The sequence below is a fragment of the Babylonia areolata genome, chromosome 18, assembly GCF_041734735.1.
Source record: "Babylonia areolata isolate BAREFJ2019XMU chromosome 18, ASM4173473v1, whole genome shotgun sequence".
Lineage (NCBI taxonomy): Eukaryota > Metazoa > Mollusca > Gastropoda > Neogastropoda > Buccinidae > Babylonia > Babylonia areolata.
Genome location: NC_134893.1, coordinates 37684302 through 37699830, shown reverse-complemented (window position 1 = coordinate 37699830; position 15529 = coordinate 37684302). Strand labels below are relative to the sequence as shown.

Below are 15529 nucleotides of genomic sequence, written 5' to 3'. Positions count from 1 at the left end.
ATTTCAGGCGTGTTTTTCTAGGTTCTGATTCATTTTGTCACATTATATAGTAAGAGCTATCCAGCGCATTAGCTTTAAGGTTTGTTGTTGTTGTTGTTTTTTGTTTGTTTGTTTGTTTTTGATACAGTGATGATTGCATTTTTATATTTCAGGCGTGTTTTTCTAGGTTCTGATTCATTTTGTCACATTACATACTAAGAGCTATCCAGCGCATTAGCTTTAAGTTGTTGTTTTGTTGTTGTTGTTGTTGTTGTTGTTGTTTTTGGGTGTTTTTTTTGTTTGTTGGTTGGTTTTTGTTTATTTTTGGTGGGGGGTGGGGTTAAGCAGGTGTGACAGTATAGCATAATGGGCCAGGACGGATGGTCCGCACGCTTTAACACCTTGAAGCTGAAACTGACTCGGAGCCTGAAACCGAAAGCTATTCTCCAGTGCATGTACAAGAGAACGGAGAGGTGCGTACAATTGTAAGTATTCCACGACATTATATTTGCCAAAATGCTCTTCAGTCGCCGCTTTGATTTCTGTAAACATTGCGATGAGAACAACGCCCTTCCGAAATGAAGATTTCTTCGAGAAGAAAAAACCGGCTTCAACCAGATCGACCTGAACAGTCGATGTCAGGGTCTTTGCTATCTCGGTCACTCCATGACTCATCAGAACCCATGACAAGGTATATATTACGGCGCAACATGTCCGCATGCAACACAGGTTTCGTCAGTGGGATCATAACGCCTAATCGCTGATACCAAACATTAGAGGGTGCCTTTCTGATTATTTGTGACTGGTTTTAGTGTGTTGAGATTTCGCGGCCAGCATCGATCTATAGCCTACTGTAGAAATTCTCTCTGTCCATATATATTGTAAGTTAACTTTTTTTTCCCCCTTTTTTTTCCCCCTTTTTTTTTTTTGAACCATCAATCAGCGTATGTACTAGGGACAAAGTTTGGTTTCACGACAGTCACATATCACATGTTGTTCCAGATTGATAGTAGTATTTAATAATATTTCCTGATTTTTTTCTCTGTGACTGTCTGTCTTTCTCCCCAAAGCTATATATATATATATATATTTGTCTGACCATCTGTCTGCCTGACAGTCAGTCTGTCTGACTGTCCTCGGTGTTCATATTCAGTCTTTCTTTTCCTCTGTGTCGTGTGTGTGTGTATGTGTGTGTGTGTGTGTCAGTGTGTGTCTGTGTGTCAGTGTGTGTGTGTGTGTGTCACGTGTGTGTGTGTGTGCGCGCGCGCGCGCATGTGTGTGAAACAGATTGCGAGAAGTTTGTGTTCATTTGGCCAACACTCAGCCACGGTGTTTTCAGACGGTAGGCTGCGCAATTCCACGCACTCAGTCAGTTTAGACGCAATACTCGTGAAAGAATATGCCACAAAAGGTATGTGTGCTCATCCCTTTTTTGCTAAGAACGCTGGCAACTGGAGAAAAAAAAAAAAAAAAGAAGAAGAAGAAGCAATTCCAACTGATCCAGTTCGGATCGAGCGCCTCTATGACGCTACACCGCACTCGGTCATGTCACACACACTGACTGGCTTACACACACACACACACACACACACACACACACACACACACACACCGTGACTGTCACACACACACACACACACACACACACACACACACACACAGAGGCACACAACACACACACACACACACACACACACACACGCACGCTCGCACGCGCACACACACACACACACACACACACACACACAGTCATGATGCACACACACATCTTCAGTTCCATGCCTTCCACCTGAAATGAAAGTGAACGAAGGTCTCAGTGCCTGCGCGCGCGCGCCGCGCACACGCACAGTACGCACACACACACACGCGCGCGCACGGCGCACTGACACAAGGACTGACACACAACTTGACCGAACCACACACGGTCGTTCTTTGCGAAGCGAGCTGATGTTATAACTTACTGAAGAACCAACTCGGAACACATACATGTAATGAATTATATGGAAATACATCCACGGTACTTTCTCCCTTACATCACAGTCAGAGAGACAAACGCCCACACACTACCGGCAGCCAGTTACTTGTACTGAGGCTTGTGTTCGCACAGGTACTGGGGCAAAAACTAGTTACCCGCTGTAACTAGCTTAATTATGACTGAGAATTACGTAGGCTGTTATACAAGTCATTATCACATGATTCTTGATATCACTTCATTGGACAGACGATATATAGGTCTACAGTTAAGCCCATCAGTTGTAGTGATTGTCACATTGGCCAACACACGACTCACAAGTATACCTGTGTCCGGTTCATGAACAGTACTACTAGTGCACTGTGTACTGAGGTAGGCCAGCTGTATGTCTTTCACATTCCTTGCAGAAAGTGCTAACAGTAAATACCCATTGACCCAGCTACGTGCGAGCCACTGTCAGCGAGGGTATTTTTCCGCAGAGTATGGTATAAGTTTTGAGATCAACATTTTTTTATTTAGAAGATTCCGGATAGAAATGTGGTAACTATGACTTAAGTTATAATCTATGTGCATGATTCTACCCGTATGCGTTGCCTTCTTTCTCTCTATGTTTGTCTCTTCTTCTTCTTCTCTTTCTTCCTTGCTCACCCCCACCTCGCCCTCAGGGCCGCTCACCTCCTTACTCCCATTCTGCGGACTCAATCGGATTTCCGTATGAATGGATTCGTTCGAGTTGTGTTTTTTGACCGTTTGACTAAAGTTCGTAACTTTCAGTCTCATGTTTCACTGTCATCGAAAGTGCACTGATGTGTGTTTAATACGCAAGTTGCCAAAATGATTATGTTCGTGTTTCTTTTATTATTTTCAGGAAAACAGATAAGAAAAATTCCTTGGCTGAACAGTGCGTTCGTTTCTGAGAACCAAGATCATCGCAAGCAGACGATAAGTGGGCTATCATACGACAGGCCAGCTATACGTGTATTCGTGCAGTCATACACAGCTGCTCAGAATTGTATCATTCAGTTAATGACAACAAATCCCAAGATCCATGGATCTGATGTCATCCTCAACTGTGCCTTCTGAGAACTCAATGACTTCATCATTTCTGGAGAAAAGGGCGTGCGGGGAGATCGAGGAATGGATAGAACAGTTGCTCAGGTGCGAGAAACTCACAGAGAGCCAACTGAAAAAACTCTGCCATAAGGTTAGTATTATATGCGTCTGTCTATGTGCATGCATGAATGTGTTTGAAACACACGCCGTGCACGCACTCACAGCCACACATGCACCCGTGTGTGGATTCGCTGACATCACAGTACAGACATGTTTGTGTGCATTCACATTCACACACATATACTGGCACACATGCATGTGATGTGTGCATGCATGCACATATGCACACGCACACGCAAAGATAATTGTAACTGGGTCTACTTAGACTGAGACAAGACAGATAACGACATAGCATAAAGAAGGCCGCGAGGCCTTGTGCTAATCAAATGAGACGGGGCGTAAAAAGCCGTGAGGCTACGATGATCAACATCAGCCCCAAACCTGAACCTGAACCTGAACACATGCACGCATACACACACACACATACATACTGCCACTTAGATATACATTGTGTGTGTGTGTGTGTGTGTGTGTGTGTGTGTGACAATGTAAGAGAATTCTAATGTAACATCATGTGTTCTTTGCTAACTGTGAAGAAATTATTTGATCCAAAATGACTTACAGTTACAACTTATGATTTTAAAACAATATACACCCCAATTCTTTTAAGTACATGTATATATAGTGTTAAAACCAGTCCAACACTATGAGAAACCTTTGTATGCTAATGCAAAATCACACAAAAAGCTCAGAGTTGATGGGACCTTGGTTTATTGTCTCATCATCCATTAGACTTTATTTTTGTTCAGTTGTCTCACGTGTACATGTTGATTCTATTTTCTTTTTCTTTTTTATAATCTTTTCTTTTTTGTTGTGTGTGAGGGCGTGGTGAAAAGAAGCTTTCTGCTTACCCATTTTAAGGTCCCATTGTATTTTATGGCTATCAGGGCAGATAATTCATATCCACCATGTCTAGGGCTTAGCATAGGAAGGTGGCGCCTAACCCTCTCCTCCTGCCATTTCAACCTTCCTGTTGGATTCATTCATAACTGAGTGGAGTGTGGAAAACTGGAATACAGTGCCTTTCCCAGGGACACAACATCTTGTTGAAATGGTGCCTCAAACTCTGATCACCAGTCAACACATACTGGATCACAAGTCCAACGCCTGATTTCTGCCACAGCGGCTCCCTTACCCATTTTACCCTCAGTTTCAGATTTCAGTTTCAACTTCTCAAGGAGGCATCACTGCGTTCAGACCAATCCATATATGCTAAACCACGTCTGCTAAGCAGATGCCTGACCAACAGCATAAACCAGTGTGCTTAGTCAGGCCTTGAGTGCTTGCACATATATATTTGTGTATCTATACAGAGTGGATTTCTGCTACAGAATTTTGCCAGAGGACGACATTCTTGTTGCTGTAGGGGTTTCTTTTTTAGTGCACTAAGTGTGTTCTACACACAGGACTAGTGGATTTCTGCAACAGAATTTTGCCAGAGGACGACATTCTTGTTGCTGTAGGGTTTTTTTAGTGCACAAAGTGTGTTCTACACACAGGACTAGTGGATTTCTGCAACAGAATTTTGCCAGAGGACAACATTCTTGTTGCTGTAGGGTTGGGTTTTTTTTAGTGCACTAAGTGTGTTCTACACACAGAACCTAGGTTAATCGTCTCATCCGAATGACTTTGGAGAAAGGGTGAGAGCAGGATTCGAACCCAGACCCTCATGGACTCTCTGTATTGGCAGATAGTGTTTTAACCATTCTGCCGCCTTCCTTCTTTTACCCTCAGTAAAACGTTTGTCATTGTCAACTGATGCCACATTACGATGCTGCAGGCTAAAGAGGTCCTGTCCATGGAAAGCAATGTGAGGGAGGTGCAGTGCCCAGTGACAGTGTGTGGAGACATCCATGGGCAGATGTATGACCTCCTCGAGCTCTTCCGCATCGGGGGAAAGCCTCCGGACACCAACTACCTCTTCCTGGGGGATTACGTTGACCGTGGGTATTATTCGGTGGAGGTCATATCTCTTCTTGTTGCTCTCAAGGTGAGCGGACGTGAGTCATACTCACAGTCAGCATGCGAGGGAAGGAACAGATGGATGGATGAATGAAGGAATGAATGAATGGGTGGATGGCTGAGTGAGTGAGTGGATGGATGAATGAAAGTGGTTTGCATAAGGAATGTCACACCAATGTTCATAATCAGTACAGGTGGATGAATGTATGGAAGTGCTTTGCATAAAGAATATCACACCCGTGTTCATATTCAGTGCAGGTGGGGAAAATGCAAACAGGCAAAAATGCATCACTATCACCACTACTTCTGGTATGCTATGAAGCCCCATGCACACATATGCATGTATTACACACACAACACACACACACACACACACACACACAATCAAATCAGCAGTGCTCTCTCATGCTTCTAAACCACAACAGAAGAAATAATCTTGTATTATGCTACTTTCTTGTCACAACAGAATTTTCGCAGATATTTCACAGGAAGGTGGAAGGGGTAAAGGAAAAGGGGAGGTGGAGGGGTCAGGGTGCAAATGAATCTAAGAATATTCATCATATTCATCTGGACAGTGGAAAAGACTGAGGAAAGAACTGCATGGATCACTTCCCATATAATCAATCATCAGACAGTAGGGTAAATTAGGAAGTTTGATTTTAAAAATATATAAAAAATTCAGTTGTCTGTTCAGGCATACTTCATCCATACATGCATTGTATGATGTTCATGTGGCTTGTTTTTCTTCAGCATATAGCACCCAAGTCTTTGATGATTGATGTAGGTCTATGTTTACAAAAAATCGAAAAGAACAACTACAGTCTTGATTAAGTCAGTGATGACTCATGGTGATTTAAGTGAACATCTTCTTCTTCTGCGTTCACTTGTATGCACACGAGTGGGCTTTTATGTGTATGACCGTTTTTACCCCGCCATGTAGGCAGCCATACTCCGTTTTCGGGGGTGTGCATGCTGGGTATGTTCTTGTTTCCATAACCCACCGAACGCTGACATGGATTACAGGATCTTTAACGTGCGTATTTGATCTTCTGCTTGCATATACACACGAAGGGGGTTCAGGCACTAGCAGGTCTGCACATATGTTGACCTGGGAGATCGTAAAAATCTCCACCCTTTACCCACCAGGCGCCGTGATTCGAACCCGGGACCCTCAGATTGACAGTCCAACGCTTTAACCACTCGGCTATTGCGTCTGTCAAGTGAACATCATAGACAGAGAGGATGTGGATGTTGTTGTTGTTGTTTTTTTTATCTTATTTTAGACATATGCATAGAGAAGAAGCACAGGTAGCTATCCCCTGAATTCCATGAGACGCGTCTTCGATAAAGTGCTGAATACTCCAGGGATCATCTTTGAAGGACGATGGCAAGAAAGAGGACCTGACACTTGGCTGAAGCCGTACATAGAAGAAGCTGACCTGAAGATTGACTGAAGATGCAGTGACTGATGTGAGAAGACGGAAACCTGATGAGAAAAACAAAGAAACAGGGACCAGTTGGAAAGGATCATCATCTGACCAAAGCTCTGAAAAGTGAGTGAATGAGCAGGGTCAGATTTCAGCCTTGTCCATTTGTATAATTCAGCTTCCTGTTTTTCTCACATATTGATACACCATTTTTATCTATTCATCTTTTTTCACCTCTTCAGAATATACAACACTATTTTAAGTATGATTCTACTCACATTTGCAAGAGTAATATTTTGGAAAAAAAGTTTAATCTGAATGATTTCAGGTCCGATACCCAGACAGAGTGAACATTCTTCGTGGAAATCATGAAACCCGAACAACATCGCAGGTGTATGGATTCTATGATGAAGTAATGGCCAAATATGGTAGTGTCACGGTCTGGAACCTCTTCATGGAAGTTTGTGACCACATGCCCATAACAGCACTTGTGGGTGGCAAGGTAAGTTTTCAACGCTCACATACCTATGCACACATACTGGTACATGTGCATGCATGCACCCCCCCCCACCCCCCCCACACACACACACATGCAAGAATCAAGAATATCTAATCTTTTGACCCATTTTGGGGCATTGTGGTTATTAAGTAACAGACACACACACACACACACACACACACACACACACACACACACACACACACACACACACACGCACACACACACACACACACACACACACACACACAACTAATTTTGTATGTTTCCGAACAAAAACTTGAGTCATAGTTGTATTTTCTGGCTGTGTGTGGAGGGATACGGCAGTGGCGTGTGGATGGTATGTGTGCCTGGTTTAGTGTGTGTTCCTGTCATTCAGGGAGAAAAAGAGGAGAGGAGGCGAATACAATGTCTTCCACCACCCTCCACCTTATCAACCCCTTGATTTTCTTAGGACATAGTACTTACATCCATCGTGACATCACTGATGACTTCATTAAAAGAAGGGAAATAGCTCTGGAAGGCTGAAAATTCACACATTAATTTGAATGATTTTGATCTAGAGTGGTATATCTCGAGACCATTTTCTTCTTAGTTTTTGGTGTGATTGTTCTGGATGATGATTTATGACTTGGAACACCAATTTCTACTGTTTTACTCCTGGCAATCAATGGGTTTTGAATTCTATCAAGCTGCAGGCAGTCTATTGTGCATACTACCAGTGCCCATACAACACTCTATCATTACTGCTCTGGTAAGAATGATTCAATATTAGTGTTATAACTGCTGTGCTCTTGAATAACTAATTCCTTACTGTAGATCTGTGACAGTGTGGTTGTTGATTCTGACTGTTAATCAGTGGTTTGTTGATGGGTTTTTTAGTTGTTTTTTGTTTGTTTGTTTTTTTAATTTTTCTCTATTACAGGTCTTCTGTATGCATGGTGGGTTGTCTCCTTCCATTGATACACTGGATCATGTCCGCTCCTTAGACAGAATACAAGAAGCACCATTTGAGGTCAGTATGCAGACTGTGGCATGATATCTAATGCCCTTCCTTTTTTATCTTAAAAAAAAAAATTGTTTTATTCAAATCACACTCACAGAATAACTTTCTTGGTCCTCTTTGAGTCATGTGGCACATAAGGCCACCACCACCAGAGACCTCTGCTGCTGCCTTTCCTGGTTATAGCTTCCTCCCAAGTATAGCCCTTCTCCTTCGGTTCTTTTTTTAATCCCCAGAATAATCAAACAGTTAGATGATTGAAAAAGATAAATGAACAAACAAATGAAGAACTAACAGTAACACAATGACTGTGGTGATTTGCAGCCACCGAATGCTGAATCTCCCAAGTTTTCTTTCTTTCTTTTGTTTTTTAAGCAACCGTTTACCAAAATCAAAATACACAGACAACAATGACAAATGAATGATTCTACAATGATCCTGGATCTTGTACATGTATGTTCTAAAAATATGTTTATTTTTGTGTATGTTCCTCTGAGTGTGTGTAATATGTTTCACCTCTGTAACTGAAAAACTACAAATTGTAATGAAAGAAAAATGATTATTTATTTGCAATTTGCAGGGCCCAATGAACGACTTCCTGTGGTCAGACCCTGACGAGATCCATGGCTGGGGCAGATCCCCACGTGGGGCAGGTTACGTGTTTGGCGCCGATGTTTCCGAGATGTTCCTCCACACCAATGACCTTTCCTTGGTGTCCAGGGCACATCAGGCTGTGCATGAGGTGAGTCATATATATATACATCTTCTATTAACAGGTCCAATTTTTGCCAGTTATCATTTCACCTAGTCTTTTGATCATGCTGCCACCCTCAGTGGCCTCTTGAAAGTTTGACTGTCTTTGTCCTGTTTCGCTTTTCCTGACATTTCTGTTTTACCAGTTCTCTCTCTCTCTCTCTCTCTCTCTCTGAAGCACACACACACGAGTACACACGCACACACAAGTTGTCTGTTCAGTATCCTTGTGTGTGTCTCTGTGTCACACACACAGCTGCTGAGTATATTGGTGAACTGAGAATAGGCAAATCGGGATCACCAATTTAAAGATATATAGTGATAATTTGAAAATATTTAATCCAGAATCACAGGAAAGAAGTGTTATGTATTTGAAAGCTTTCATTCTTATTATTCATTATTACTTATTTTTCTGTGATTTTAAAATATTTTTTCAGCTTTTTTTTTTTTTAATGGAACCTGGAGAGAAGTGTATTGTTAATTATTAAACTAGTTTCAATAGTGTCTTTTCATATGTTTTTGACTTTCATTTACACTATATTTTGGCAATTTCCAAAAGCATGTTGCTGTACCGAGCAAAATATTGTATTTCCCTTATTTTCAGTTCTTAGGTTCGCCACAATGCATTTCAGCTTGCCATAATTATCTCATTCACTGCCCATTTGCCAGTGCACATTTATGTGTTCATACTATTGCTGTTGCTAGATCACTGCTGTTTTATCAGACATCATAATTGGTACAAGTGAACTTTGAGGCTGAGGAAAGTTATTTTCAGTCGTTGTGGTTTTTATCTCTCAGGGTTATCAGTGGTGTCATGACCAGAGGGTGGTCACTACCTTCAGTGCCCCTAACTACATGTACCGACTGGGTAACCGGGCTGCTCTTCTACAGCTGGATGAATCCATGAAGACCACATTGTGAGTATTCAGTTATGATAATCATAATTTTTTTTTAAAAATAAATAGATAAATAAAATAATAATGATAATACCGGTAATAATAATAATAATCATGATTATAATATATGATACTTACATGGCACAAACTTCCCATACAGTGGGCCCCAAGTGCCTGACATGACACAATATATATACAATGGTGCATAACGGCATACAACAGCATATGCAGACATAAAAGAAAGTCTTTAAAAATGGCATAATATACAAAGTTGTGACTGTAGCATACCTATGTTTATTTATTTATAGTCTGTTAATCTAAGATGATGATATTGGACTGAAAATAAACGATATTATTGTACTATTTCTATCATGATGATGATGATTATTATTATCATTACTCAGAAGTCATCATTTCTGAAAATCAATGGCAGCTGTAGCATACAACCCCAGTAATATAGAGCACTTCCAAAACAAATATGAAAAAGAAAAAAGAATAAAAAAGAAAAAGAAACAGAATACCTTGAACTAAATAACTGATGTTTCTAAACAATGACATTACATGGTACAGAATGGTTGGCAAAGAACGAAAGGAGAATGGCTTTACCTGAGGTAAAAGCACAAGATAGTCAACAATGGAGATTTTTGGTGGCAGCCTTATGGGCATGAAGAGGATTAACTTAGCTTACTATGACATTCCTCAAGCACTGTAATCAGTGATACCCTATTTGGAAGCCTCTTCAGTCAAATATCGACAACAGTAATCAATGGTGACTTAAAATGATTGTGACAATGGTGCTCTTTTTTCTTTTTCACAGCATCCAGTTTGATGCTGCTCCACGCACAGACAGCCAACGACAGCCCCCTTCCAGGTTACCTGACCACATGTATTCCTTCTTCTGAGGAATTCATCACCTCTGCTAAGTTAGTTAGATATATTTATGAAATTGAGTATGGTTATACTGTTGTGCGTTTTGAACTGAATGTGGAAAAAAAATCCTGAATTCATGAGCACATTTGTCCATTAATAAATATTTGGAAATGTTAAGAATGATATTATGGCTCAAGTCAGTTGTACGCAGACCCAATGTGTGTTGATGTGTGAAGCATTCCTTTCTTTCATTGCTGATGAACCCTGATCAGAAGCATTTTCTTCTGCGAGCTCCTCTTGAAAGAACATTAAACATAGAACTTACTGCTCTGGTTCTGGTCCTTGATGCGATATATTGATTAATCTCAGCTCAAAAGAATTCAGGATTTTTCTGTGATTGTTGTATTTTCTAGTGGTTGTCACTGGCTAGAAACAGACCTGACACGGCTGTTTCATTCTAAATACTGGTTACTATTATTATCTACTACTGCACAAATCAGTAATTATATGACTGTTACTAATCTGGATTCCTGGGCATGTCGACATTTGATGACACAAAGTTGTTGATAGATTTGCCAAGAATGTCACAATCATTTTAAGTCACATAATTTGCCATTTCTGTTGATAACATGCACATGGAACAAAATGTGTGTGTGTGTGTGTGTGTGTGTGTGTGTTTGCAGGAGATGTATAAAAGAGAGAAAAAAAAAGAAAATAAGTGCAGCTGTGCTGAATTATCATTAACCATTATTTTCTTCTTTTTTAATAAAATGGGCACAATGTTTACTTTAGTTACTTAATACCCGTCATGAAATTATATTTGGTGTTATTACCAAGAATAGTTTAAAGCACTACAGAAAAAGCTCTCAGGCATCTATGCACACTTACCAAATGTTATGCATTGTTATGTTCTTTTGATAATAGCAGTCTGTTTTCTATTCTTTGATATCATATGAACTTGTTTCTTAAAATGTTGATTGTTCTCAACATGTAAAACCACACCTTGCCATTTGCCTTTTCTTTGTTGTGAACTGCTTTCATCACTCTCATTTCATTCAGTTTCTTTTATCAAATGCTCAAAAAAAAATTTTTTTCTTCAAATTATCTTCTTCTTTTTTTTAAGCTATTGTTATTATTGTGATATTGCTGCTGCCTTGTTTAATTTAGAAAGAAAAAAATAGAGAAAGAAAGAAAACTAACTCAAAAACAGATTTTGTTCTTCAAGTATGCCTTGGGATTAACTGATATTTGTTCATTTGTATTTGTATTTCTTTTTATCACAACAGATTTCTGTGTGAAATTCGGGCTGCTCTCCCCAGGGAGAGTGCGTCGCTATACTACAGCGCCACCCATTTTTTAATATTTTTTCCTGCATGCTGTTTTATTTGTTTTTCCTATCGAAGTGGATTTTTCTACAGAATTTTGCCAGGAACAAGCCTTTTGTTGCCGTGGGTTCTTTTACGTGCGCCAAGTGTATGCTGCACACAGGACCTCAATTTATCGTCTCATCCGAATGACTAGCGTCCAAACCACCACTCAACGTCTAGTGGTGGGGGAGAAAATATCAGCGGCTGCGCCGTGATTCTCTCACTTCCTAGGCCAATGCGTTACCTCTAAGCCATCACTCCATGTTCATGTATGACATTTGGAATAACTCGCATTTGTTTATAAAGTTCAAAATGTAAATATATATATTTTTGTTTTTCATTTGTTCAGATATTAATCAAATGTATCTTTGCATCTGCACAATATATATTTCTTGTTACTCAGATCATATCTCACTCGTCACTGTTTTTTAATCTGCAGATATAAAATATTGTCACTGAAGATCAACTCAGGATTTTTCTTCTTCTCCTGTTGATGCTTTAAATGAAGATCAAAACTAAAGATGGGAACTTATGTTTGCTGGTCAAACAAATCTTTGTCTGAAATATTCAGTGTTCAAAGTGGTGACATTTTGTTGACTCACTTGTGTAAACAAAGTGAGTATGTTATAACCTGGTGTTCAGTTGTCTGTGTGTGTATCTGTCTGTACGTATATATGTGTTTACTGCATATGAATCTTTTAAAGTGGATACTCAATTAACTAGAATGAACATAAAAGAGAAATTGAATTGACCGTGTCATACTTTCCTGGCGGGTGAAACAAAACTTGTACATCTATCTAGATCCAGAGAAAAACAGCTAAATGTTGCAGTCTGATTGCAGTGATAGCTATGTCTCCTTTACCACGGACTAAAGAATCCTTCATTGCCCTTAAGAATTTTTAAATGCTCAAGATACACCAAAATAATGATTTAAACAGCGTTATCACTTCGAATACTGCTATCAATTTATAGCCCTCAAAACAGCATGCTTAAATGTTAACTTTTGAACGTCATTCATGGATCCGCAATAGTGCAGAAATACAGTTTCTTCCCACCCGAACATGCTGGGTTCCAATCTGTGATCAGGCCTTTTTTTTTTTAACTGGAAGCTTTCTGATAAGAAACACAGAACACATTTTACGATTAAATTTATCTAATTTTTTCTAAAGTGTATCACAAGTGAGTCATAAAGGCCTTGCCTCTCTTGTTTGTTTTAAAAAAAAATAATTTTACAGACTTAATGGTATTTTTTATGAATTACATTTTTAATGAAATATGTCACTATTCAGATTTGTTGATAATTCATTTCAAATAAAGAATACTACAGATAATGTCTTTGTTTTCATGTGTGCAAGTTTGTAATGAAAACAAGACACCAACCTTAACTCTCTCCATACGAATGGCGAAAGAGACGACGCTAACAGCGTTTCACCCCAGTTACCATCATCAAAATATTGCAAGCGGAAGGCTCTTATACTGAAGAGGTGAATGTTGACAAAGAATACCACAATTCTGGCGACGGAAGCTAAAGGTTGGGTCATTCAGACACCCACTGGACATCCGAGGGGTCTGTGTAGAGGAGAAGAGAGGACTGGCCGTACTGAGTGAGTTAATGGAATGATCTCTGTAACATGTTCACTCTTTTATCACGTTTAGCCAGTGATATTTTTGCTCCCTCTCTCCGACCCTCCTTCCGCACGTGCTCTGAAATTCAATGGATAGGGAAAAAAAACGAGAAAAAAAAGAGGAGGTTCTGTTTCCCTGATTGGTCATGCACAAGAAAAAGTCAACTTACCTGCTGCAGCATATGACCTCATAGCCCTCTGTGGACTGCTGGCTCTGAGACAATGGCAGATGACCCTGGGTTGTGTGTGGAGGGGATTGGAATGAGTGGCATGAAAGCAATGTCACTGAAATGGCATGTACGAAGTATGACGCAACAGCAGCAAAAACAAAAAAAAAACAATAAAAAAAAAGGGAAGGTATGAGGAAGCAAAAAAAAAAAAAAATCCACTTATCTGCTGAAAATTCTCGGTAACTACCAAGCCAAGTTCATCTGTTGAGTCTTTTCTGCCAACTCAGAGCAAGAAATAAAAATGAAAATGTAAAAATGTACCGTAAATGGAAATGGCATTATTGGGAACTGAACTGAAATCAAACAGAAGAGGGCAAAAGGAAATTATGTTTCCTAAAATAATGTTTGACATATTATTAGTGACCGAGCTGGTGAAGACTCTGACAGAGGTCACTCATGATATATCTAACAAACTCCACAGTAAGCCCAATTTCTATGTTCTTCCCAGAGGAGGTGCATGACTTTTACCTATAAGTGAAGGCAAATTCTTCCCTTGGAGGTCCACAAACCCCATGAACCATGTCACAAACTGTTGTTCAAAGGTTTCCTAGTCAATGGCTGGCAACAGGGACTTGTAATACTATGAAGAAAGTGAGCCGTGTTGAAGTTGCCACTTACAATTGAATTACTTTTGTGAGCACTAGAGATGGACAGAAAGAAATGCAATTTGTGACTTATCTCAAGACGTCACACACAGTGATACAATGTGTACATTATCTGAGGACAGACACACGCACACATACACAGACACCTCTCACACACACACAAAATTTAAGGAACAAAGCAGTAAACCTGGGACTTCATATCCCGGTACTGCCGAGAGGATTAAATGGAGTGTAAACGATTCCAGAGATTTGGACAAGCTGCAGAAGTTCTTTAATGCATCTATGCCTCTATGGACTCTTTGGTTGCTTATAAATGTGTACTTCTTTATAAATGGTAAAAAATGTATGGAAATGAAAAAAAACAAAAAAACAAGAAATTCAAGTGACAACACTGTCTCAATGGTTTTCATCTGAAGATTTTTGAAAAACTAACTTCTTGGAGGAGTACAGTAAATCTTTCTTAAAATGTGGTTAAAGTGACAACTGTGTCACACTGTGTATTTTTCTGAAGAATGTTTTCATAATATACTTTTTTGAGTATGATAAAAAAAAAAAATTTAAATGTGGTTCAAGTGACAACAGTGTGTTTTCTGAATAATCTTTTGACAAGTTCAGTATGGTAAAAAAAAAAAAAAAAAAAAAAAAGGGGTGGGGGGTGGGGGGTTGCATGAAAACAATAAGTTTTTGTCTAAAGTTTTTTTGTTGAAAATTGGTGTTTTGTGGTGGCCAATAAAATATTTCAGTCTTTGTCGTGCATGTTTACCAAATGCTCAAATAATAACTGTTTGCTTTCTATGGAGTTATAGCAGGGACAGTCTCTATTGATCTGAATTGTACTGAAGAGACAAGAGCATAGATAGCATTAAAAGCTCAGACATTTACTGATTTAGTCTGATCCTATACACAAAAATCTTATGACACTTCTTTTATGTGGGTGGGTGATTTTGTGCAGCTGGGTAATGGAGTGCAATATTTTAGTCAGCACCAATGAGTGTGAATGCACACACATGCATTTGTGAGATAATCTGACATACTTTTTATTTTCATGTCAGCATGTGATGTTATAAACTTAATGACAGTACTCACTTTAATCATGACATTTCTTTTCTACTATTCACTAACACTTAACAATACACACCTCTCCATCTCGCCCCCCACACAGACACAG

General features: G+C 39.6%; 1 protein-coding gene across 4 annotated transcripts; it reads left to right on the top strand.

Annotated features, from left to right (window-relative positions):
* Positions 1-718: 718 nt before the first annotated feature.
* Positions 719-13247, top strand: LOC143292729 (serine/threonine-protein phosphatase 2A catalytic subunit beta isoform-like). Of its 4 annotated transcripts, none has more exons than XM_076603261.1 (8): positions 719-860; positions 2820-3155; positions 4905-5114; positions 6842-7015; positions 7938-8027; positions 8596-8757; positions 9567-9685; positions 10482-13247. In XM_076603261.1, the coding sequence occupies exons 2-8, from the start codon at positions 3000-3002 to the stop codon at positions 10564-10566; spliced, it is 996 nt and encodes a 331-aa protein (XP_076459376.1). In that variant the 5' UTR covers positions 719-860; positions 2820-2999; the 3' UTR covers positions 10567-13247. The 4 variants fall into 4 exon arrangements, with proteins under 4 accessions (XP_076459376.1, XP_076459377.1, XP_076459378.1 ...); XM_076603262.1 differs by lacking the exon at positions 719-860 and adding an exon at positions 2171-2323; XM_076603263.1 differs by lacking the exon at positions 719-860 and adding an exon at positions 2331-2436.
* The last annotated feature ends 2282 nt before the right edge of the window (positions 13248-15529 follow it).